This window comes from Psilocybe cubensis, chromosome 7, assembly GCF_017499595.1.
Source record: "Psilocybe cubensis strain MGC-MH-2018 chromosome 7, whole genome shotgun sequence".
Lineage (NCBI taxonomy): Eukaryota > Fungi > Basidiomycota > Agaricomycetes > Agaricales > Agrocybaceae > Psilocybe > Psilocybe cubensis.
In genome coordinates this window covers 2,708,437-2,733,893 of record NC_063005.1, presented here as the reverse complement: position 1 = coordinate 2,733,893, position 25,457 = coordinate 2,708,437, and the positions used below count along the sequence as shown (strand labels likewise).

Below are 25,457 nucleotides of genomic sequence, written 5' to 3'. Positions count from 1 at the left end.
ACGGCGTCTGGTATCTCTGTCAATCTTTTAGTGCCTTGCCTTGGGCGTTCCTTAACTGATTGCTGACTCATTTCCAAAAAATAACCAATACACCAGCAGTATCCAGAGTTTTCGTCAGTTCTCATCGACAGGGAACATTCGCGTCAACAACTTTCCTAACGGGGATGCAAGTGAATCACATCAAGTTCACGCGCTTGTTTTTCATTAAAGGGCTGTAAAGGGCTGATGATCGGTGTTTCTTCATCGTGTCCTGGCTCGGCTCCCGAATTTGCTGTGTACGTATGTACAGTGTTCACGCGTACGCATTCGGCAACATAGGCGTCCTTCTCGCCGGTAGATAATCAGATGGTACTGGTAGGATGGCTTTGGGACAGTTCTTCTACGTAGTAAACTAGGCACTGCCAGCGTTAATTTTTCCATCAGCTCTTAGATGTTTCTTGATAGTGATTATTTGGTAGTTGGAAGTTGTGGGAAACCCCCTACGTTAAGATAACAAGACGTGACTTGAAAGGGACTTCTACAATTTTCATTGCAGAATAGGGAATAGTTTTACTGGTGAATTTATTTGTCCGAGATACTTCCAACACTCGTATTAACCCTCGCTTTAGCACAAACCAGCCATAAATACCTTCAGTGTTGGGTCCAAAAAATATAGGGGAATGAACAATGATATTACAAATGATTGATGCCTAATGTAAATATTGGAGGACGATGTACAAGTGGTAAAACAATAAGTTATTCAGGAGTCAAAAAAGAGGGGAAGGCGGCTTCGGCGACGGATACAGAGCAGGTCTTGGTCTCCTGTATATATACAAACCACAACAGATCTTCCGAAGAAGAAGCGAAAAGAAGAAAATTTGTAAAGGAAGGGAGGAGTAAAATGAACATAATAAATAATTTTTTTACCGCGCCTTGTTATCAAGAGGCGGAAATGTCTGTGTGGGTGGAGTAAAAAAATGCGCTGAGATACTGATGGCGTGAATTTTACAAGTACTGACGGAGACAGTTTAAGAATAAATAATAATGGTACAATACACACCAGGTGATTAGGGTACAAGTTACAGCATCAGAGGGGGCCAGAAGGATCATAGTAAGACTGGAAGTCCTCAGTATCCTGTGGGTGGCCGAGATATTCGTTGGAAGGTGGGTAGAAGACCGAGAGTTGAGGTACCTGAGGCACTTGGTAACCCAGATCCACAGTTTCAGGAAAGCTGTAGGCCAAAGGCGACTCGGGGGAAAGGTCGATGCCATATCCATAGTCGGGTTGAGCACCGGATGATGCGTTTGTTGCCCACTGAGTCTCGTAGGCGGCAATGGGACGTTGGATGATATCAGTGGACCCATATTCCGGAGCATTAAATCCCCGCTCTAGAGTATAGCTGATAGAGAACACAGGAATCTCGTCGTGAATCGTTCCAGTAGACACCGTAAAGATGTTCTGCGTCATGGTATAAGATGAATAGACTGTTAATCAAGAGTAAGTACCGAAGGTCGTGATCAAGCACGGCTACGCATAAAAGACGCACCGTCAGAGTCCCTGGTGAGAATCGCCCAGACGTCGTTACCAAGCTCCATCTTGTAAACAATCATTCCGTCCGAGCTGGCGCTACACAGCTGCAAGTGCGCAGGCATGCTGTAGACCTGGTTTCCATCGATATACACGTCCGAGACACAGCGGTACTGCGCTTCGGTCGAAAACCGGTTGGAAGTAAAGCTGATAACGGGAGAGCACTGTGAAATCGGCCCACTGGATCGAACTTCGGCGGCATGAATGAACCCTGGAGTCGAGGAAGAGGGGATGCTAAGGGCGGTTTCATCGAGGTCCAGGCTGATAACAGGGCGCATGGCAGTTTGGGCCGTTCTGTAATCGAATTCGTAGAGTGTAAGAGCTACTGCGGTGGTGTATTGTGTGGAGAAAGCAGGAAACAGTCCCTTCGGCGCATCAGGCTATTTAAATTTCTGGTGAAAAGGCAGAAATATGGATCATGAGTGAGATTCTTACTGATGTGGGAGTTGTTGGCTCAGAATGTACGAGGCCAACTTCATATGAAGAGGTTGAAAACGAGGATTCGGAGACGGTTCGCTCGCTGCTGCTGCCGCGATCCCGCTGAAAATCTTTACTTCCGATGAGATCAAGAACTACGGTGATAAGAAGCGTTAGATCCATGATTGGCGCAAAGAACGAGCACCAAACGTACTATATTTATCACAGCAAGTCTCCCGAAGTTGTTGAAGTCGGCTGCCGACCTGCTTAGGTGTACGGTACTTCCCAGTCTTCGCTTGGATGTGTTTTGAGATGCAGACATTGCGACGAGGGAAGCGCAATAGTAAGCGTGGATCCTTGGTGGATGTTGGCACATAGAGCGCAAGACCTTCATGTACGATGAGTTATACGTTGAATGTTGAAAGATGCCAGGAATGGTGCTAACCTTCGAGTAAGGCAGACTCTAGGAGGGGAGGCCAGACCGGTTCCCTTTTCTTTGTTTGCGACTTGGTGCATAGCTTGTATGTTTTGCGACCAGTGTCGATTTGTCGACCGCCGGGTCTGCGCCTCCCGTCCTGGCCAGTTGACGACGGGGAAAATTGATGGCAGAAGGGAGCAGACATGCTGGATCGCTGGAGAGGATACGATGTGAATTGGAATAAACGAGTCATTGCAGGTCCTTATATGCTTCAGTCGGCAAACGAAGATAAACTTCCGCTGGGAAGGAACATTCTTCCAATTGTGGCCCAGCTTCTGGGAGACAAGGATGAACAGATACAATTTTTCTCCTTTAGGCCAGCCGATGGTGGCTTGTATACAATTTGTTGAGATTTGAAATATCCAGATATTCAGACGGGATAGCACATTATCATCTATTATCATAGATCTACGCGTTAATTGGATGTAAACCAATAAGTGCTGACAGTTCAGTCACTCGCCAAGATCGCTCCAGAGTGCCCTCTGAGCCTACGATTTGTCGTCGCCTTCACTACACATGATTCTGGTTGAACGTCGTACACCGCGCTCCACAACTGCGATGAACGGATATTGAACGGAATTGACCCCGTCTCGGGCGCTAATTACGGAACTGAGGCTTGAACAATGGACCTACAGTCACTGGCATCATCATATTTTGTCGCGTCGGTATAGCACACTCTGTCAAAACGCTTTGACTTCCCTGAGCGACTTCGAGGGGTAGCCTTTACTTTAAAGTCTATCTTGGCGTGCTATCCGGTTATATCGGGTCTGCACAAACATGCCGTTTGAAGTCAAGAAAGGCCCTATGGTTGGCCTCGAAAGGAAGACACTGACCTAGGCTATGTTTTTCCCTCCATCTCGGGGTCCAAATGGAGGTCAATCTTCCAGATCTCTATCTAACTATTAAATGAGATATCCATTAGATCAGACTTGAGGCACACCTTTGTCGATTCCGATCGCCTATTTGACTATGGATTTCAAATGATTAGCTGTGCCCCACAAATGTTAACCTATAGCCTTTAAATTACTTGTGTCAGCTATTGGATCCATAACTCACATCTTACCAGGGGATTGCCAAGGAGCAGAGCCAAAACGATACATTACTTCAGAGCACGAGACTCAGCAGGGCATATTTGGGTTTGACTTGTGATGCGATAAGCCTAGTTGAGGCTGAAAGCTGCTGAAAGGGAGCAGTGTCGAAAGAAGGCGTCCATCGAGCCCCCTATTTGAGTCCATTTTAATGAATGCCAAACGTCAGAAAGTTATGCACTTTCCTCGAGTCCCAAAGTAAATTACTCACTTGAATGCACAATGAATGGATCCACTGTTGGTGGATTTGGCAAGTCTTGAAAACGGCAACAACGTTCAAGTGAGCATGCTTACGTAGTTCGGCACTTCAAAGTGATGGCCGAGGCAAGCCGCAAGAAAGTGACCCCGTGACCACGACCATACTCGATCTTGGCCTTTGTTGACTCCCGAGTACTCGAAAAGTTATCGACATCGACTACTATCAATACAATCTGTATTCTAATCACCAGAACATTTAATATGGATCCATTAGCTGGGATGGATGATTCCTCAACTGACGATGATACTTCATCGCAAACCACTGAGGATGATCCTCAAGTCCCTGAAAACCAGGTGTCCCAACCACCTATTCCGGTTGTACCACCACCGGTAGCAGTTCCAGCTCCTGGACCCACACAACGCGAAAAACCCCACTATGCACTTAGGCACACTCTCCGAGGCCATACAATGTCGATATCAGCTGTTAAATTCAGCCCCGATGGAAAGCTCCTCGCTTCGTGTGGTCAGTCTCGACATTGTTTCTGTTCGAATGAATGTCTCAAAACAAATACTATGTTGTATGAACTTTGTTGTAGGCGCCGAGAAGATGGTTAAAATTTGGTCTCCAGAAACTGGGGAATTCCTGAGGAATTTGAATGGTCATACACAAGGGCTGTCAGACATTTCATGGTCTTCGGATAGTGTTTACCTCGCTTCCGCCTCCGACGACACCACCATCCGGATATGGGACGTCGAAACAGTTGGTCTTCGCTATTCTTCTGCGCCACATCGACAAAGACTGAACTCTTACTTCAAAAGGGCTTGACCCACAAAGTGCTGAAGGGCCACACTAAGTGGGTGTTTTGTCTGAACTACAACCAAGCTTCGAATCTTCTTGTCTCTGGAGGCTGTGATGGCGATGTACGGATATGGAATACAGCAAAAGGTATGTTTTCGTCTTTTTTTTCTTCTGACGATGCGTTGTTCATGTTTCATTTGGTTCAGGAAAGTGCATACGAACTCTGCACGCGCACATGGACTACGTAACCGCAGTCCATTTCAACCGAGATGCCTCTCTTATCGTTTCATGTGCCTTGGATGGCCTAATGTGCGCTCCAGTATTGTAAAGTAAACAAAAGAGTGCGCTCACTAGTATATTTGTCTAGCCGTATATGGAACACAAGCAACGGCCAGTGTCTCAAAACTATAGCAGAAGGCCACGACGCGATATGGTGCGCCTTTTTCATTCTGTAGAGGCATCCGGGTCCGATTGTTGCGGTCGCAATTACTGACACCCTATCCCAGCCAACATGTTCAATTTTCACCCAATTCAAAATACATCCTTTCGACAGCGCACGACAGCACCATCCGCCTTTGGGATTACCAGACTACGCGCTGCCTGAAAATTTACAAGGGCCACGTTAACACCAAATACTGCATTTCGGCGTGCTTCAGCGTCACAGGTGGCAAATGGATCGTTGCCGGAAGTGAAGACCATAAAACCTACATATGGGACCTCCAAACTCGCGAAATCGTCCAAATTCTGGAAGGACACACTGGTAAGCCTATTTTCTATTACCCTTTCTGCCAGTTTGAGAAGTTTCTTTTTTTCCAATTCCAACAGATATTGTAGTCGCAGTGGCGGTAAGCACCCCGTGTATACATTGTATATGTCGCGCCTTTATTGATTGCATGTGTCTTTGCACAGACTCACCCTCAACAAAATATGATTGCTACAGGTTCTATAGACTCAGACCTGGCAATTAGAATTTGGGTCGACCCAATTCCTAGAACTTAATTCTTACAATCCAATCTACTTTGTCTTGAGGATCGCTGTCAGTCTACTATAATTGTCCGTTGTTGATACCCAAAATGTATTACTAAATGTACATAAAGTTTTCTCTCTTGGATTGCATTGCGATGGTGTAGATGTTCCAGCCAGGACAGCAAAAAATCATATATCAACTTGATATCAATGGGTCAAGGCTCCTGGGTGTCGATGCCAACACCACAGGGGCATAAGCATCCTACTTCAGAGGTTCGGCGTGCAAAAGGTCTAGAACGATGGTGGATCAATGAAATTGTACGATGCATGGTCTAACCAGAGCCCAAGCTTACCATTCGCCACCGCTTTGTCAGCATCAGTCAAGCCCGAGTCGTGCGCCTCCAAAAACGCATCAACCTGGAGGAAGAAGAAAGAAACCACAATCAGTCGACCAAATAAGTTGAAACTGATGTAGATAATTCACCTCGTCCATAACCTGGTCATCGTGGTCGTGACCCTCTAGATCATCTTCATCATCCTCATCTTCATCATCGTCCTTGGCATCATCGATGGCGAAATGGGTACGTTCCATGAGTGCCGCTGCGTTGACTGCTTGCAGCATGGGCATTGCAGAAAGGCTCCCACTATCAGGGACACTAGGCAGCGACTTGGACTGGGCCGGTTCCAAAGTGGTATTGACAGACAACGTCGACGAAGATGCCTGTTTTTCTGAATTTGTCGACGCGAGTGTCGTACCTGACATACTGGCTTTCGATAACGACTTGCGCAACATCGGTGTAAGTAGCGACTCGCGGGCTTTCGGCTCCTCCAATTGGGTATATCGTCCGATCGAAGGCTTATTTACGACCTGATGAAAAGATATAATTATTCATTCAAAGCTAAACTCGAAAAAGAAAGTATGCATACCTGGTGTTTGCCAATTGTCTTTCCAATTTCATCAGTGAACATGTTGAACATTTTTCTATTAGTGTCGGTGGCGATAGATGACCACAGATCGCCCAGCAATCCGCTCTGAGTTGTGGGGAGTTCCATCTCCGGCAGAGGGTGAAGTTTGAAGGATTCTGAAAGATCTGTCTCGAAAAATGACTCCAGCACTTCGTCAGCAAGCACAACCATACGGAACCTGAAGCGAAAACGGAGACATCAGCAGTAGAACAATATTTTTTTTTCAAAAAAGAGATGCTGACGTGGCTAAATTCAGATATGGTTGATTGGAGGCTATTGGGGGTGGTGAAGAAGGTTCGGCATCACCGCTTTCGCCTTCAGCGTTTGACGATTGGGGACGAGGGAGCAGGGCGTCCCCGTATTCAAATGCGTTCGTCATAAATCGACTTACGGCTCCTAGGTATGCATCTCCAACTTCATATCGGAAAATGAACTATACCTAAGGTAAGCGCAAACATCAGTGGCGACGAACAAAACACTGACCAAAAAGGATTCTGATAGCGTCAACACTTCATCCTTGGTCAGATAACCATCTTTGTTCTTGTCGTGCAGATTAAAGAACCATTCGATATTATCCATCAAGTCGTTGAACATAACCCCGTCTAATCCAGATACAAGGTCCTACTCAAGCAAGATCAGAATGAACTTTACACGTCAAGTGCATAAGCATATACCTGGAAAGATAGCGCTCCATGACATCCAACATCCCAGAAGTAAAACAGTCTATCGATGAACTCGTGTTCCGCAACCTCACGGTCGATACGTTGCTACGGAAGTGTCAGCTAATTTGTGATGTGGAAAGGTGAATGAGACACGTACTTGGAAGCCATTCATAACAATCTTCTCATCTCGGGCCCAAGACGCTATCTCGCTGAGGAATTGTCTGAAAGTTCGCAGACCGATTCTCGTTTCAGGTTTGTCTTCATGACCCTCTCCAGTGGCAGTAGTGAACAATGTAGGAGGCGGGGCGGCAGCAGGTGGAGGTGGAATGATACACATAGCTTTATACAGCGCATCATATATCAAGCCAGCTTGTTCTTTGTTGAACCTTCCAAGGCTACGAAGATTACGGATGGCCCCGCGCTTTGAAAACGCCTCAATGCTGTGGATGATCTCGCCTCTAAACCGTCTCCGCTCGGACAGGATAATATCTTCTGTAATGACAGAGAATTCTCTGAATGACACGAGAAGAAGCTCTTGGAAAACCGTGATTGCGCGTGCACGAGGGTCCGTAGAATTGGGGTGTGCCGAATCGCCCAAGGATGCGAAGTAGTCCCTCATCAAGCTTCAAAACAACGGATCAGTGTTTCAACATTGTTCTACTTGAGGTGAACATACTTTAAGAAACCTCCATCGTCCTGAATTTGCAAAAGTTGTTCTCCATTTATCTTTAGGATAGCTGTGTAAAATTGTCAGGCATAAAAATGACCAAGTAGATTTCGAGCGAACCTAGCCTATCATTTGAGTCAGTTGATGTCAAGGGACGCGGGAAATTGAAACCTACCCAACTTGGAACAACACTTTCGGACCCATACATAGGAAACAGTCGACGATGCGGAAGGCAAACACCATGGGCATGCTGTTGATATATCTGCAGGTAAAAGTTAAAAAAACCAATTTTCTTAAAATACAGTCATCGCGCACAAGCTCAGGAACCAGGGTAGAGATGCGACTGATAGCTGAACGTCGACCAGTGTGAAATGATCATGGATAATAGGAAGATACTTCTGAACCAGTGATTCAAAAACACGTTGGTCGAGTAGTGTCCCGTGCATTGAGGGGCTACAGGTAAAACTTAGATTCATCACCACATTTGGAAAAATGGCACGCACGCATAATATCCAGGAAGTAATCTCCCGCACAGTACTTCTAGCAACCAAAATGCCTGCTCTTCTGACATATAACTACATGCCAGTGAATAAGTACACAATCGTCAGAAAGAGAACTTGAAAATTCACATCAAAATAGCTGCAGCAAGAATGTTCATCGCCTGTCAAACAATATTCAGTTTTAAAAGGAGATACGTCGTGGGTTTCATTACCTGGCAATAACCTAGCTCGGGATTCATATACGAGTATGCCCGTAGAACACGACGCAGAGAATTAATTCCTTCTTCTGACTGATAACCAGCATATTCAGGAAGACTCCTATGTAGATCTTTCTCAATATCGTCCGTGCTCGTATTCGTTGTGCCTTTATTCTCTTCTAGTAGACGTTCATAATACCCAGGATTTGAGAACCGCAGAAAAATTGAGCCTGACAGCGTTTCCCACATTTCACCACGCAGACGATTCGGCAGACCGACTTGTACAAGCCGCGTGCATTGAGGGTATCGGAGAAGAGTTAGGTTGCGTCCATGGTCTGTCGAAGCTTTAGACGCAAGAGGGTCCTGATAGGAACAGCCACTCACTCCGCAGGTAGGTGGTCCATAGCTTGATTTTCGAGGCTTCTCGTAGCCTTTTCGTTTTCAGAGACGAGAATGTATATATATTCTATATGGACTCACTTTTTTGGGTCTCCAGGAAATTTAAATTTCAACCCGAGTCCTCCATGATAACTAACATCCGGGTTACTGCCATCTGCAGAATCTGCGATCAAGCTGCCATCCTCTCGTTCGTTGTCGGCGGCGTTTGAGTTATCTGATATAAGAACTTCAGAGTAACATGTCTTGACAAAGGTTTTGACAAGCTTCATTTGCCCTCGTTGTAGCTCGACTTTCAGGGCATCTCGGAGTAGAGAACAGAACAAGTCTGCTGTTGGGCGCAGGGACGTCAATTGAACGATCTTATAATCATACCAATTATCGAATCAGCACCAAATTTGCGAAAGAGACGCGTGTAGACTGACGATCTTCATTCCATGCCATGTTAGCAAGCTCAATGCGTAAACACCGGCGCGCGCATTGAGACGTTCCACCCGCCGAATTGTTGATAGGGGTATAGTAAATCGTACGGACTTTTTATCGAGGGAAGAGAATGCCAGATACGGTGGCATGATGTGCAGCTTTCCAGCCTGTGCTCCATGTGCAATGTATAATCAGACAAGCTCCAATCCCTTATTTCTCGAAATCTGCATCATCACTCACATAGGAATCCTCTGCCTCTCCAAGACTAAGCACAGCATTTATATCCATCTTTGAGTCCTGTCCGCTTTTCTCTCCATCTTTCTCAGAATCCAGTGGTGGTAAAGAAAAGAATATCTGGGTTAGTTGTTCTTTAGTAGGTTCTTTGAAATGTCGGAGAGCCGTCGAAATTGTAGCCATGGTGAAACGGCGCTTCCGTTAGAAATGCGTCAAAGACAAGTTCAGCAGATATTTCGGTCAATATGTGAAATCGATAATTCCGTTAGAGGTATGGGAGATTGGAAATGAGTGCAGAATGAGAGCCAAGTCAGTGGCCGATGAACCAGCCTGCCCCTTGCCGTTTTCGGTCATTATAGCCGTGACTGTCGGTCATTTATAGAATGATCGTTTCTGTCTTCCACCAATCTTCGCGTCCTTTTATCATCTCCTGGACTTTCGAACTCATAACCAATCAAGATAAGATTTTTCTAAGGTAAAAATCCCCATAATTCTCATGACAAAACAGTATCATTAGGATAGAATAAACGATGTGTACACAACAGGCAAGCGGCCCATTGCCAGCCCAAGTTACCCCTGGATTTTGAGGGGCCCAGACAAGGTAGCCAGTCTCAGAATACAAATTTTAAGGTCTATCATAGTTTTAGACAAATTATACAAGTAAGAATAGAAAGAACTTACGATGCCTGTCACTGAAGATCCACTATACTCATTGGCAAACGCGTCCATATCACCCCCTGCATAAATGATACCATCCTGAACAAACAAAACAGTATTCTCGGGCGCTAGAAAATAAAAGTTGACGTCAATGAAATTTAGATCGAGATGAAAACACTAACTTCCATTCGTATTGACCCATGTCGTTGTCATTGTACCTGTACTGAAATTAATCTCCCACTACACAGAATGGCATTCGGTGTCACACTAAAAGGCAAATTATGGAAAAGTCTTCTATTTAACTCACCAAATCCGTCTCAGCAGCCAGACTTAATTCGGTCGCGTCATTATAAGAATTATCAATGATTGTGGGGGAGTCTTGGGGCGAAGCTACATTCATTGAAGCGCTATTAATTTTTGTTTAGGTAAGGGCAACATACTGTCAGACACTCACTTCCTGGAAGTGCAACGCCTGCTAAATAGAGATAACTGATAGAGCAATCGTATTTAGTGGAGAAAACTGTTAGCAAATGAAGTTTCTTACTGGTATGATCCAAACCCAATATTTGCATCGACATTATCACGCCCTTGAACAAGGCCAAGAAGAGGATACCGCGCGCTGATATCACTTCCCTTTGGTTCAAGAAAGCAGTATATGAGTCAGAATTATTTCCAAAAAGTCTTAACTGATACTTACAGTGACGCTGACTCGTAACCCAGTTCCACTCGCCGAGGTCGCCTGTGAAGACACAGTCACGATTGCGGCGTTCATCAGGGCGGAATCAACACGATATATAGCGCCGTCTTCAGTAGTCACGGAAACATAGCCAATAGATTCATTCGAGTCGTCGAATACCTGTACAACTCCCGTTCGCTCAACCTGTGGAATCCCTGAAGCACTTGTTTGTCTACGCTGAAAATCTGGAATTACGTCACATCATGGCTAATAATGTGGATTGATCCTACACGGAAAAAATCTTACCTGAAGCTCTATTTGCCTTGGTGTACGTGTGTAGAAGAGCATTGCTTAACCTCGCCTTTCTTCCAAAAGGTACCGTTCTCGATGGAGCCGTGGCGTTTGCAGAAAGGACCTCTAAGCAGTGTTCGCGTCCGTTCACACAAAAAGGAAATAATCCGACTGCGGTATCCTGTTGGTCATTTGCAACTGCTCCGAAAGCCACTGAGACGGAAATAACAGCATAGGCAAGAAAAAAACGCATTGAAATGTAAAATATTGTGCAGAGCGACCATTGGTGATGGTGGTAGCTTAAAGCAAAGAACGAGAACAAAATCAAAAGACAGACATTCAAAGCAGACCCAAGAGCAAAGTATGGCGAAGAGTGGCCTTGCTCGCTCAAAGAAACAGTGAAACAGGCAAACACTCTTTGGAGTGCGCCAAGCGACCAGGAGACGCTTCCTTGCTACCCTCGTGGCGTCTCCTCGTCTCGTATCGAAAGCGATTCTTCATCCATCATGCAAAGCTGAGCGATTTCTTCGAAAATTTAGTGCGATGAGGCTCCGACCATGCATGCGGAACCAGAGGATCACCGTCGGGATTCCAGACTGGCAGTCGATCCAGAGAGTGTACTCGGAAGGACCATACCTGTACGAAACTGGATATATGAAGAGAAACATTCATAGCCACTCATCATAATAGTTTGCAAAACGGTGGCATACAGCAGACCCAGAGGCATCTTCGAAATTCCGAAAGAGAAAATGAACGTCAAAAGTTAGCCCTTGGTTGTGCTGACAAAGATGAAGGTCAAGTCCAAAATGCTGAGCTGAACCGCCGATAGGAATCAATATTTCGAAATCATCACCTTCTCACAGTAGGGAAGGCACTTTGCAATTCGTGCCTGAAAATTTGACTTTCAGCGCTTACACTCCAGGACTAATGTGATTATTGGAGAACTCGCAACAAATTAGTCGCCAATATACACATTTGAAGACTTGACGACGAACGGAGGCAACTCGGTCATCGTAAACAACCCTTCACACAACCTTGGGGACCAACTTCGGAAGCGAGGTGTTCAAAATATAAGCTATCAAAGCCAAAAAGTCAAAGCAGCTACAATTGGATCAATACGTCTCAGGAGCTCGTTACCCCTGTGGAATTTGAGCAGCCGTTTATCGTTTATCGTTTATCTGCTGATTGTATTAATCATGGTCACCCGATCGCAAAGCTCTGAAAGGCATGCCCGCATCACATTGAGCGACATAATTGCGATTTTGCTGAAGGATTGGACTTCGAATGAAGACCCTGCAGAGAGCTGCGGGACCGAAAATTTAGGCAACGTCGCAAAACCTTCCAAAATTAAAACAAGCGGAGTGTTGTGATCGCGCCCCGGAATAAGAATTGATCGCCAGGCCAGGGCCGACGGATTCACTGTGCCTTGAAGATGCTGAGCAGATAGCGATTCCTTCGTGTGTACGATGTGCAGCGATATAGTGCTTCCTCCGCCGATGGCTAAAAAACAAACCGTCTCTTATGGCTCAGATAGTCCAAAATAGTAGGCAGAGATAACCCATATAGGTGATGTTAAAAGGAATCAAGTCTCGCACTTACAAAGGCTGAAATCCACCAAAGACTGACAAATTAATATCTCATCAGTGCCCAAGACGGCGGGCATCGATCGCCTAGAGGGACCTCGAGAATTTGCCGAGCATGATGCATATATTGCATGCTACACCGAGGACCTTTGAGACATATCAGCTCAATATGCAAGCAATACTGGATTAACGCAACCGAAAAGAAGACTGTTGAAGCTCTGATTGAAACATGAATGCGACGTCGGTCGGCGATGAAATCTGCCATATCCAGACAAACGGATTCCGGATTATTTGCGCTTGATGGTGGTTGAAATAGATACCATACTAAGTCGATGGAGATTATTAGAACTTGTCAATATAGTAACAAGACAGCTTCTAGAAAACGATAGATGCAGTAACCAACTCAAAAGATCTGTAGCACTCGTTGCGGAATACGACGGGAGAGGAGGCTGTTGAGAAAGCGGAGGAAAAATACCAGTTGACGCCGCCGAAAGTCGAATATCTCAAGTTAGCGATTCTAAGTGTTGCTTGACTCTTGTATCAGCTTGTTCTTCATCAGCTCGATAGGTTGCTGTTCGAATTTCGAGTCTTCGTTGTCGTTCGTTCTCCGGTTTCCGTTGAACTAAAGGTTATGATAGAAAGTTAAGGACACGACATATATTGCCACATTAGTCCGTATAAAGTACAAGCAATCCTCAAATCAGTGGAGGATGCTATTACACAGCGTAGCAATTTTCACAGCAAAATGATGTACAATGATATACATACCGAAAGCAATGGAGGGTCCCTCATTAGGAGCGAGGTCAAATCTCGATGGAAGGAAGGTGAGGTATTGTAGAAGGGCCCAGAGAGCCCATTGTGTGCGGGAAAGCGAAATCGAACCGCGGAAGGTGCAGTCGCCACTCCTGGTGGACTAGGGTCAATCATAGAGTAGGGTCATAGATGGTGTCGTAAAACTGTCGTAAAAACGTTGCGTTTGGCAGTGTTTGTTAGTCAAACATTCCATCCATAACATCGAAAGAATTTCTGGACACAAGAAAAATCAGCATGGATTTTGATGCTTGCCAGATTCTAAGTTACCTGGATGGCTTGGGTTTGATAGAATAGTTCACTATTTCGCCGTCTTCGCCGTCCCGTGTGATAACAATCTCCTTAAAGTTATCAAGGTTGTTATATTTGTCCAAGCGGTCCAATACACGAAGGTGAGGGCATATTTGAACAAGGTCTTTAATCAGTTCATGCATCGAAGCCTTGTCGTACTTGACGCAGCTCCAAAGACCAACCCCACGGAATACTCGGAGTTTGGCAAAGCGAGGTAGAATGTCTAACCATTCTTCCTGCACAGGGAATGTTAATTAGATGACGTCATGAAGAATTAGGTAAGAAACTAACCCTAGTCACAGGAACCGGGTATTGAGCGTCTGTGGGGTGGTGACTGACTGGAAGAGAAAGCCATTCAATATTAGGAAAGGCTTCCGCAACCTCGTGAAGGATAGATATATCGTTGAAGAAATGGATATTGACTCTTCGTAGGGCTGCTCGGTCAATACACTTAAGATCCAAAAGCATCTGCGCATCCAGAGCATAAATATCAAGATTTTCAATATTTCGGGTGATGACGGGTCGCTCAGGTACTGGCTCAGATGGGATGTTGGTGGTAGCGGTGACCGGAGTTGATGGAGGAGTCATCAGCAATGCGGCTTTAGAACTAAAGTCAGGATCATTAAGGGCCTTGATGAATTGTTTGTTGGAGCGAAGAGACCGTAGATTAGGAAGTGAATCATAGGGTATTGCAGGATTTCCAATAGGCGACCAATCAAGAACTTCGATTGAAGGGTGATTTTTCAGGAAGACAGTTCGCGAATGGTCAAGGGTCGCCAGGTTTCCACCTCCTTGCAACACCAGCTTAAGGTGCTTCAGCCTAGGTAGATGACAATCTGCTAGGTGATGAAACTCGAGTGGAACTTCCAGATACTAGTGTATGCGCCAAATCAGGACAGGTATCATAATGAGAATGTTTCTGTGAGCTCATACCTCAAGATTGGGAGATTTCGTCAAGAGGTTGAAAATGTGCCTGGAATTTCCCAGTTTTGCCCAGGTATCACCAGCCAAAGACAATGACCGCAAATTGTTCAGTCTCCATCCCTGACAAAGAGGTTTATTAGTTCCAGGAATTATTATCGAATAAAAACACATACGGGATATGTCATGCCTTTGGTGTCTATGTGAGCAGCCAACGCATGCATAGCAAATCTCCCCTGGAGGCTGATGTGCTCTAGTTGAGGTAATTGGGAGACGATCGCAAGAATCGCATTCTCGTGGGCGGGGTGAGAGGTAGGTCGTGGTTGGCCTGGGACGTGCATCCATGACCAAGTAAAGGTTCTCAGACGGCGCATATGACCAAGCGCCTTGCAAAGGTTACGTATCCTGACGCTTTCCTCCGCATTATCCAGATTTCCGTCCAGCTGCTTGTCAAGTAGGGCGGTGGGATAGTGATCGGCAGCATAATGATTTGACCGCTCGCAGATATGCACTTCTCTCACGTTACGAGCGAGATCAGCCCGTCGAGCGAGGTGAGCCCAGATGTTAGGAGACGAATGACGCATTCGCAGTATCCGGTACTGCGTATGCTGAGGAAAGACCAGGTCAGCGCATATCCGCGATGCGAGGCCGAAAGACACCAAATCCCTGTGCAGATCGAGCTCAGAGACAATCTCTTCTAGGATTTCATCTGGAAGACGTAGAAGTGGAGGTAGGGTTCGACTCTCTTTCGCCAGAAAATGAGGCATCCGTCAAGAAAGAAGGAAAAAGGACTGAGAAACGAAGAATCGGACGAGAGAATTTGAGGAAGAGCGAAGAAGGTCAGCAGAGCATACACACTTCGGGAGTAGTGCGGTTTGTTTCTGTTTGTTCTCGAGGGTTATTGATTGCCTATTCCGGCAAGTTCAAACAATCTCGCCCATTTGTCGGAAATTTCGGGATAGCCTTACAATGATGGGGCCTAGATTAGGCCAAAATTTGGCTTCTAATGTGATTCGGCTCTCTTAGAATGCCGACTTTTGCCTTGCGTTGGATTAGATAAATATAGAAGTCATGTGTCACTCACTTGTAAAGAGGGGCAAATGAAAATGATTTATAGAATGTATTTAGAGGACCAAATGCGTATTTATTTTGAGAAAATGTGAGTGCTAAATGTACAAGCTACCGTAAGAAACCTACTGAAGTTGAAGTTGATCCATATTACAACCATACGAGGCCTTACAACTTGACTGTGACTAACGTCACACACATACACAGCAAGTGCAAAGTTGTCAGGCATTCAAGGGATGGTCAGTATAGATATATCAAATTGGACAATTTTCTACGTCATTGTGGATCATTTACACTTTATTTTATGTACTTTTAGTGCTGTGTCAATATCCCTGCAGTTTGTGCGCCATAGAGCACAAGTAAGCAAAGGGTCACGGCCGTGAGAAGAATGTCACATGGATCACGCGACACAGTGGACTTAGAAGAAAATCACATACATCGTCTACGTCTTCACCAAAGTAACTGTTTATGTAGCACATGCTATCTACAAAGGTAAATAATCTAGGGTACGGTGGATAATCAGTAATTCCACACGAAGAGAGACTAATTTTGAACATGATACATGGGAAAGAATGATTTGACTGATATCTCATAAGTTGATGCATTGTAACTCGGTGTTGATTGTTGTATGTTGCATGCATATTGCACTGTACAACTATGGTAGTACTGCCTTAATCATCAACAATGAGAATCTTTAACCTCTTAAAGACCTTTGTGCTGGATACTATGACATATTTTGATAGATGGTTACTAGAATACATGTTCTGGCAGACTAAATTGATGAACTGATTATGGTAGCTTAGTGATGTAGCGCAGCAGAATGATGAAACTAGGGCCTATGAGACGAATAATCTCCAGCACACTCTATATTAGATGCTGGTAAAATAGTATAAAAGCAGTTGGATCATATTTAATTCTTTATCTGCTCCTCTTTCTGATATCTTCTTTACTTTCAAAGACATGGCTAACCGCCGCCAGCCAAAGGACCAATTGTGCCCAATATGCAACAAGATGTTTAGCATCCAAGGCATTGCTCAACATATCCGATCATGTAGTGGCAAAACACCAAGTCTGGATGCACAGAATGCTTTTGGAGATTTTGCAAATAGGGTTTATGAAAATAGTATGTCATAGTGTATAATCTAATTATTGACATTTACCATTCAAAACTCATACAGACTCTCTACATTATACATCAATTTTAAATGCTGCTATTAGCCACTCTCCAGCTATACCAAATGAGGATTCTACAACCGCTTCTTATTCTGCTATAGATATGGCTCAAATGGAGACACAGGATTCTCTAAATGGTCATCATATTTCCCTTTCAATGGAGCCGGAAGATTCAATTGAGCCAGTCACAAATCAATCCTCTATACTTCAAATGCTTGATGAAATTTCAAATAATCATTTGCCCCCACCGCTTCCACATCAAATCTGCATTGAATTTCATCCAAGTGCAAATATGCCACCAAAATTCATTCCTACACACCAATATAATCCAAATTCCTATCAAACGTCACCAACACCCCATTCTACCAGTACCAACCCGTGGCATCCATTTAGGACACGTCTTGACTTCGAAGTGGCAGAACTTGCACTTAGCTCACATATGAATAGGCAGCAAAAGCAGATTTTATTAACCCTTATTGACAGAATCAAAGAAAAGCCAGAGCAGTTTACAATTGACAGTGTATCAGAGCTTGAGAAGACCTGGGAGCTTGCTCGTAGCTACCGTTCAACTGGAGTGCGTAATATTTTTTCTATTTTGTAGTTGTACTAACTAATACTATGGAGTACAGTTCCAGAAAAAGGAATATCTTGTACCATACCAAAATGATGAAATTGGGTATGAAGTGTATATCCGGCCACTAATTGAGTGGTGCAATAGTCTTCTTCAGAATCCTTCTCTACTTTCACAGTTTCATTGGATTGCTGAAAGGCATTATAAACAAAATGACGGTAAACGAGACCGGTTGATTGGAGAACCATGGACTGCAAATGAATGGTGGAGCATCCAGGTAGATGTATATATTTTTCTTTTTACAAATGTAGAATACTTATCATCCTACTCTGCTTTAGAACCTTCTTCCCAATGGTGCATTACCATTTTTTATTATCCTATATGCAGACAAAACTCGGCTATCCACCTTTGGTACTGCAAAGGCATATCCAGTGCTTGCTCGCTGTGCAAATCTTCCAGCAAATCTTCGAAACAGTGATGGTATTGGTGGGGGAATCCTAGTTGGATGGCTGCCTATTGTAAGCATTCTAAATGTTATAAATTTTTTTAGTATTAAACTCCAAATATGGATTTCTAGGTTGATGAAGATGCTGGCGAGTCAGGAAAGAAAATTTTTGTAAACTTCAAGCGTATTGTTTGGCACAAAGGATTCCACGAAATTCTTAAGTCCGTTCAAGAATATGCCACAACAGGATACTATGCACAGTGTGCAGACAACATTGTCCGGTGGCTATTCTTCTTTATTTTGATTTTATCAGCGGATTATGAAGAGCAGTAAGTAATAGTTTACTTCAATATAATTGTTATAGTAAATGAAACTGTTGGGCGCCTATTTTATAGATGTGTTATGGCCCTAACCCGTGGTGCTACAAGCAACTTTCCGTGTCCTGTATGCTTGGTTCCAAAGGAAAATTTATCAAATCTTACCACGGTATACCCTTATCGAACATCAGCAGAAATGAAACACATATATACAGAGGCACAAAATTTTACAGCTAAAGATAAGGAGAATTATTTAAAAGAATATGGATTACGAAATGTAGAGGTATAGTGCATTATATATGTCATTATTCTTGATTAATATTTCCTACAGAATGTATTTTGGATGATGAATGGGAGTGATGTATATAAAGCTCTTTCCTGGGATCGACTACATGCATACCATGGTGGACTATTTTCTGATCATTTATGGTCAGAATTTAAGGCTATTATTGATAGCTCTGGAAGGAAAGATGCTGAGATTATTGACAATCAGTAAGCATTGATAATATAACCTCTTGATGGATAAGTAATAATAAGGTTTATGCTTTTATAGATTTGATCAAATTCCTCGATGGAGTGGTCTTAATCACTTTGCATCTATAATTAAGACAGGAGAATTTGCAGATGGAACAAAATATGAAGATATAGCAAAGGTACACATGCATTTTTTAGACACTAATTGTGAATATAATATATCTGTGATTTCTAGATCATTTGTTATGCATCTCATAATGTTCTAGAGAAGTCAGACCGTGGATATTGTCTGCTCAAGCTTATGCGAAGCTTTGTAGAATTGGATATGTATTCATCTTTGATTATTCATAGCAGTACAACATTACATGGGTTACAAAAAGAACTTGCAAAGTTCTGTTCTATTCTTGAGGTAAGGCATTCTCCAATTCATATGTAGACCCAATTAATTCTCTCAACAATAAAATTTCCAGGAATATATTCAACTCCATCCAGACAAAAATTGGAATTTTCCTAAAATCCATTCACATGTCCATATGATTCAAGATATTGTTGCAAAAGGTGCAACTCGGAACTCTAATACTAAACCCAATGAAAAGGCACATGGCTTGCTTAAGCTCTGGTACCGCTTTCACACCAATTTCAAAGATGTGGCGCCACAGGAATGTGCTTTAATTCATGTGTACAATATTATTTGTCTGATCTAGTAAATTTGCTTCTAACAGATATTAAAAATGAACCACGATGATCTTATTGCAATGATTATTCGCATGGATATCAATGCTATTGATGATCTTGACATGCCCAAAGAGGACGGCGAAGAATCACTTATATCTACACCACAAGTTTCCAATCTTGGAAATTCATTGGGTAACGGTCTATTTGTTTGTACATGTATAATGTTATTAAATTGACATTTAACAGGATCAAGTAATGAGAAAAGAGCTCAAAGTCACATTTCAATTGGGTCACTTCAAGCAATAATCACATTTGCCGATGTGGAAAAACAATTCAAAGAGAACATGGCATTTGAACGCTTCCGGATTAAAACAGGAAAATACCTTGCAGCAGCTTCTGGAAGTACTATCCGATTAAAAGCCAATCATAAGGTAAGAGTTACAAGAACAATTTAAGCATTATTTATTTTTCATGTCAAAACTTACTTGTGTAACAGATTACACCATTTGAGCTTGCAAGAATTCATTATCAGTCGGAAATTGATTGGTCGGCTCAAAGAGATATGGTTCGAGTTAGCAAAAGTTTCCACAAGCGGCCACGAAATGATTACGTCCTTTTGGCACTTGATCATCAGAAGTACTGCTTTGCACAACTTCTGTTCATGTTTATTGTGTCATTAGATGACAAAACAGAGTGGCCGCTTGCTCTTATTCTGCCACTTGATGAACCGGTTGATCAGCGCACAAATTTGGCACGTAGGCGTGATAAAGATTTAGAGTTTCTCCGAGTACGAGCCCGAAGGCGAACAAACTCTGCAATTATTGACGTACGTAGTATAGTACGCGGTGGCCTTCTGATTCCAGACTTTGGAAATGATGCAAACGAGTTTATTGTTATGGATTCACTTGATCCGGACATGTGGTGGCGGTTAAAATCAATAAAATTAACTACACATGTTTTATTATAACTAGTGTTGTTACATATTAAACAGAATACAATAAAGAGTGTAATCAAGCATGCATAGTGCTCTATTTTTGTGTTTTGTACACGTTATATTAAATTTTCAGCTTGATCCTTTACATAGTGGGAAAATGATGTTATATCAAGGCTATAGCACGGCGCTTAACATGAGGAAAGGGTGCGGCTCACTTTTCTGTTTAAAAGACACAAAATTTCTTCTTTCTGAGTAGCAGCACTGATATTCTAACTCATATCCTCTCTGGTACAACTCTTTGGTCATGTCTTCATCAATGTCAATTGTTCCAAGCTCCGTTGCAGGCGAGTCATCCATTTCAGGCGCGTCTTTTTTCCGTGGAGCAACATTGGCCGAGCTTGAGCAAGTAAGTAATATTTTAATGTATTTTTGCATTTTCTAGATTCTAATGAATAGAAACAGAGGTGTCGGATCCAGCAAGATACCATTTTTAATCTGGAATCAAAGGTCCGGGAGCTTAAAGAGGAAAACGCAAGTTTGAAAATGCGCTTGATCAACAAAAAAGGCGCTGTTCGACCTGCTGTCTCTGACACATCGGATTGCGCAGCCGAAATAGCTCTCCGAAAGGACCTTATTCGTCTTGCTAAATATCATTTCATTTTCTATCGTATTATTGTTCCCAAGTCACTCTTTGGAAATCCCAGGCCTTCGTTCAGCTCTAACAATGCATCTGCTCGGTACAAAGACGAGAATACATCCAAGCTTGGCAATATTGCGGAATTGTACGAATGCTTTCCAGCAAAGTACCATTCAATTATCAGTGAGAATGTGGAGATGGCAGTTAATGTGGTGCGTTTTATATCTTTTTTCCAAGTTTAGGATATCTTGCTCATATATCTTTATTCTATAGTTCGTTAAAGGCTTGTCGGAAGGCCGTTCAACAATACTAAATAAGATTCGGACCTCTGCGCCTTCTATTTTCCCAAACATTCCATCTGAGCTGTTCACCTCACCATTGTCTTTTGGCCTAAGCTCCCATGCGGTTGTGCAAACATTGCTTGGTGCATCGGACCGTGTAAAAGTGATGACCGGAACGAAGGAAATCTGGAAGCTCATTTATCCCAATGACACTGCGCACACATTTCCCCCAGTTTTATTTGCAGATTCTGACACCAACAACGCTTTGGGACTTTTTAAAAGTGATTTTCTTTTGAAGGTACAGTATATTTAATTCTGAAAATACATAATACCTGGCTAAAACTCTAGTTTAGACGGCAAGAATCATTCTTCTAGGGCCATCGGCCTTAAAGGCGGAGATTATGCCTCGAACACGGGAAGATAGTCCAAGCGCCCATATTGATAGTCGTATGAATTGTACAACACCAGGCTTGATAGCTGCGTCTGCAACAGCGGTATGTATTTGTTATTACATGTATTATAAATTGAGTGCTAGATATTGACTACTAATATAGACTATATACATCTTATCCGACGACCGTGAATTTACCAGTAGTGGTGTAGGACCAACAACAGGGAGGCTTTATCTTGCTCAACACGATATGTACAAGCATTATCTCATTACACAGCAGTCATCACTCGCTTCACTGTTCAAATATTGGGATAATATTCTCTTTCCACACCAAAAACCCATTATTCCTACTTCTATTACACAGCAGCCTACGGAAATCCTTACATCAAGCCATTCCAGGATGTCGGATTCCGAGTCAAGTCCATCTCCGCATCCGGTTTATCAGATGATTGCCAACTTTAGTCGACAAACAACCATAACTCCTAGTTCAACAACTTCTATTCCGGGTCCTATCGTTAATGTGGAAGACCGTGACACCGACTCTGATGTAGAAGACTTTGCGCCGCCACTACAAAGCACTCGGAACCTGCCATCTAATACTCAGGATATTACTGAAGATAGATCTGATACTGACGAAGGTACTTGTCTTTTGATTCCCACGCGTTTAGCTCATGCCCATTATGTATCATTGGTATTAGAACCGACTCCGGCAGCCTTTGAGTCTGCACTCCATGTTACAAATACCACGGTCAATGCTCCACTCCCAGTATTTCTCCCAGTTCCGAAGACTCAGACTCCGACAAGCCCTCCCCTTTCTTCCAATACAGTCTCTGTTCCTAATGCTTCCACAAGCATTTCTCCACTTGAAGCACCAGTAATCAAGCCAAAACGTGGTCGAAAGAAGGGGTTGGCCCCTGTGCAGCCTGACGCAACTGTTGTAGCCAAAACACGGAGCACACGCTCTAGTAAGCGTGCTAATATTACACCATTATAGTAGGCACGCTGTACTTAGACTACTTTGCATTCCGGTGTATCTCATTATGGCGGACATACTACTGTGTTTGGTTGATTACTTCTTTGCTTTTCAATGCATAGTACGGCCCTCACGATTGAGATTGTCTGAAAAAATTGAAGTCCGAGTAGACGACTCTGGACTCGATCGGTTACATCAGTTGACTAAGCACAGAAAATGTGGTGTCATATTAACGCCACACTATAATTTAAGAAAGGAGGTTTGGTCTAGTGGTAACAATGCTATTGGTAGGTTTGTCTTGTCTTGAAGGTCTGGCGTTCGGTTCTTGGTAAGTGCATAAAAGTTTGACTTCAACACAATTCCTACTGAAAGCAATCGTTGACTACTAATCAATTGGAAACTATGTCAGTGCGTTCATCTTCCTTTTAATTTGTTAGATGCCCTTTGAATCAAGCCCAACCTAGCAAGGTCTTTTAATCTAATCTTATTCCCTACGCCTTGCTAGGCATGTATAGACTTCTAAGCCACTACCTTACAAGGTCAATCACGGTTACTTCTTAGGCACGCTCTCAGATTGGGAGGCATCACAAGGCTAGCCGGGCCTTGCCGGCCTTTTCGGCCTTGTAAGGCATTCCTGAAAATTCCGACATTCAACACTCGAACAAAATCACTTTCCCATCTGCCACATGAATATTTTCCTTGGAAACGCTTCATACAGCCGAGTCGTCGAGCAAACTTTTGGACAAGGTGTGCTTTGTGCATTTACAACCAGACAAGGTCGCTTGTTGCGTTAAAAATACAAGGTCAAGACAAGGTTGGGAAGGCAACTGGCATTTGCCTTGAGCACTAGTTGAGAGTTTTGTTCAGCGCATTGTTTTATGTGCATTGTCGGCCAACTGGGATAGGCTTTTGAACCAACTGCACACCAAGACCCTAGTACATCTCCATTAGATACAAGCAATACACCCAGATGCAACTTCGAGGTACGTCCACAAAGCCGTCCCAAAAGAGAGAACAATGGAAGACTCACTACCCATAAATTCACACAGGAGTATGCACATGCGTATGGGCGTCATGGTGCTCTCAGATGCCGCCCACACCACTCGTCAGGAAGAAAAAAAGCAGGACATTCATAGCAAGCAAATCACTTCTCAACTTGAAGAAGGGGGGACATCAGAGTGAACTTGAGCATACGGCAAAGCATCTATATACGGATTTTGATGTGATGATGTCTGCAAGTCAAATCCCATTGTGCTTTCAAAGCCCGTCAAGTGCCGCGGTTGCTATAAAAAGGCGTCCTCGCACCTTTTCGGGCTAATTAGATCGCGGATGGATACGAGACTATGCTACTATGGCTGTCCGTTATGGCTGTCCGTTTGCACATTTAATACCAATGTATAAACTTCTTTCCCCATACATATAAATAACAATTTTGCTTGAACCCAACTACACACCTTGGTGTCCCGGTTATAGAGAGATAATTTCCGAGCATAGAAGAAATTATCCCAGTCATTGTTCTTGCATGCCCTTCAATTGGAATAGGAGCTGCACAGATATGGGTATGATCCTCATACATATAAAATTTGGTACCATAGTCTGTGACCCTCTCGGCATGTACCTCAATTTTTGTCCGAAGATATAAGTCCTACTCAATTCTACAAGTTAGAAAAAAAGTTAGAAATTTATGCATGGCAACAATCACGCTGGGCGTCTTGGCTTTGTGATGCCTAGATGGACAAGACAAAGCGGTGTTTAAAATGTTGTATGCCAATGCCGAGCGGCACAACTCATTCGCGTGTCTGGACGCGTCAATGGCAACCGAAGCACGGCGGCAAAGCCTGCCAACTTTCAGACTCATTCTAACTCAGACAGGAACAGGATCACACTTGGCGGCGTCATACCGCATGTCCTCGACGCCCAGTATGATCGTTGCTAAACTGTTGCCATGCATAAATTTCTAACTTTTTTTCTAACTTTTAGAATTGAGAAGGACTATAGAGTTGTCCAGATGAATATTACACATGCCGTCCTTGCCGTAGAGGCGTGGGAACTCTATTTTTCGTCCCGCTTGTAGTGGATTGCTACATGTGAAGAAAATAGGACGGTCATTACAAGATTATAAAATCCATTAAGGGCATGAAATAATACATTAAAATAACATAAGATTACATACAGCCTATTCTAATGCAATAATCTGTCTGCAACCTCAACTTCAGGCCTTTTTAAACCATAGCACAGCGACTGGGAGTGGTCAAGGCACTCGTCTCAGACTATGAAGACATACTACTTCTGTAATGAGCTTACACAAAAGTATGTTTACTGCTTGGATCAATGTGAATCTTTACAATGTTCAGTTAGCGTGTGTCGACAGGCATACAGGCAACGAACTGTAATTTGTGTTCTCACTTGCCGAGATTTGCCAATTCTCACGATGTCTAGGCATGCACGGCATAGAAAGAATGCCGAAAATGACTGTATATCTTCGGGATGAAGAAGGGTAAGAACAATCATACAGGCAACCTTCTGATATAAGTAAGGGAACAAAATATGTATAAAATGGAGTGTTTTATCTGTGTAAGGGATTGTGATTTGTATATGTGGGCACCAAAATTATATGTATGGTACTCAAAGTTGTATCTGAGGGTGCAACCTATGAATGTATGGATACTGGATTTATATGTTCGGAAGCCTTCTCTCTATATCCGGGACACCAGAGTATGTATATGGAATT

General features: G+C 43.3%; 7 protein-coding genes across 7 annotated transcripts; 3 read left to right on the top strand and 4 right to left on the bottom strand.

Moving 5' to 3' along the window:
• Window positions 1-1,066: 1,066 nt before the first annotated feature.
• Window positions 1,067-2,607, bottom strand: JR316_0008386 (uncharacterized protein; the record flags this gene model as incomplete). Its single annotated transcript, XM_047894101.1, has 5 exons — window positions 1,067-1,464; window positions 1,527-1,947; window positions 2,003-2,139; window positions 2,199-2,372; window positions 2,430-2,607. The coding sequence occupies 5 exons, from the start codon at window positions 2,605-2,607 to the stop codon at window positions 1,067-1,069; spliced, it is 1,308 nt and encodes a 435-aa protein (XP_047747416.1).
• Window positions 2,608-4,009: 1,402 nt separating this feature from the next.
• Window positions 4,010-5,546, top strand: JR316_0008385 (WD repeat-containing protein 5-like protein; the record flags this gene model as incomplete). The annotated part of the gene is made up of 8 exons (XM_047894100.1): window positions 4,010-4,271; window positions 4,345-4,508; window positions 4,568-4,694; window positions 4,754-4,856; window positions 4,915-4,980; window positions 5,054-5,307; window positions 5,373-5,392; window positions 5,457-5,546. The coding sequence occupies 8 exons, from the start codon at window positions 4,010-4,012 to the stop codon at window positions 5,544-5,546; spliced, it is 1,086 nt and encodes a 361-aa protein (XP_047747415.1).
• Window positions 5,547-5,775: 229 nt separating this feature from the next.
• JR316_0008384 (Putative GTPase-activating protein) lies at window positions 5,776-9,741 on the bottom strand (the record flags this gene model as incomplete). The annotated part of the gene is made up of 18 exons (XM_047894099.1): window positions 5,776-5,804; window positions 5,867-5,930; window positions 5,998-6,381; window positions 6,441-6,657; window positions 6,722-6,912; window positions 6,963-7,100; window positions 7,154-7,246; window positions 7,299-7,764; window positions 7,818-7,878; window positions 8,009-8,070; window positions 8,124-8,261; window positions 8,312-8,383; window positions 8,438-8,469; window positions 8,521-8,840; window positions 8,890-8,936; window positions 8,986-9,263; window positions 9,327-9,491; window positions 9,565-9,741. The coding sequence occupies 18 exons, from the start codon at window positions 9,739-9,741 to the stop codon at window positions 5,776-5,778; spliced, it is 2,934 nt and encodes a 977-aa protein (XP_047747414.1).
• A 428-nt stretch (window positions 9,742-10,169) lies between these two features.
• Window positions 10,170-11,435, bottom strand: JR316_0008383 (uncharacterized protein; the record flags this gene model as incomplete). The annotated part of the gene is made up of 8 exons (XM_047894098.1): window positions 10,170-10,190; window positions 10,240-10,343; window positions 10,398-10,455; window positions 10,523-10,605; window positions 10,670-10,704; window positions 10,760-10,848; window positions 10,913-11,136; window positions 11,198-11,435. 8 exons carry the CDS (start codon window positions 11,433-11,435, stop codon window positions 10,170-10,172), a joined length of 852 nt encoding a protein of 283 aa, XP_047747413.1.
• Window positions 11,436-13,841: 2,406 nt separating this feature from the next.
• On the bottom strand, window positions 13,842-15,554 carry JR316_0008382 (uncharacterized protein; the record flags this gene model as incomplete). The annotated part of the gene is made up of 4 exons (XM_047894097.1): window positions 13,842-14,102; window positions 14,158-14,739; window positions 14,800-14,910; window positions 14,964-15,554. The coding sequence occupies 4 exons, from the start codon at window positions 15,552-15,554 to the stop codon at window positions 13,842-13,844; spliced, it is 1,545 nt and encodes a 514-aa protein (XP_047747412.1).
• A 1,261-nt stretch (window positions 15,555-16,815) lies between these two features.
• On the top strand, window positions 16,816-18,381 carry JR316_0008381 (uncharacterized protein; the record flags this gene model as incomplete). Its single annotated transcript, XM_047894096.1, has 6 exons — window positions 16,816-16,978; window positions 17,034-17,602; window positions 17,658-17,876; window positions 17,938-18,117; window positions 18,177-18,320; window positions 18,358-18,381. The coding sequence occupies 6 exons, from the start codon at window positions 16,816-16,818 to the stop codon at window positions 18,379-18,381; spliced, it is 1,299 nt and encodes a 432-aa protein (XP_047747411.1).
• A 176-nt stretch (window positions 18,382-18,557) lies between these two features.
• On the top strand, window positions 18,558-22,747 carry JR316_0008380 (uncharacterized protein; the record flags this gene model as incomplete). The annotated part of the gene is made up of 15 exons (XM_047894095.1): window positions 18,558-18,644; window positions 18,693-18,853; window positions 18,915-19,014; window positions 19,071-19,244; window positions 19,306-19,512; window positions 19,558-19,708; window positions 19,757-19,941; window positions 20,007-20,336; window positions 20,578-20,648; window positions 20,778-20,850; window positions 20,901-21,293; window positions 21,355-21,660; window positions 21,716-21,856; window positions 21,917-22,391; window positions 22,452-22,747. The coding sequence occupies 15 exons, from the start codon at window positions 18,558-18,560 to the stop codon at window positions 22,745-22,747; spliced, it is 3,150 nt and encodes a 1,049-aa protein (XP_047747410.1).
• Between the last annotated feature and the right edge of the window lie 2,710 nt (window positions 22,748-25,457).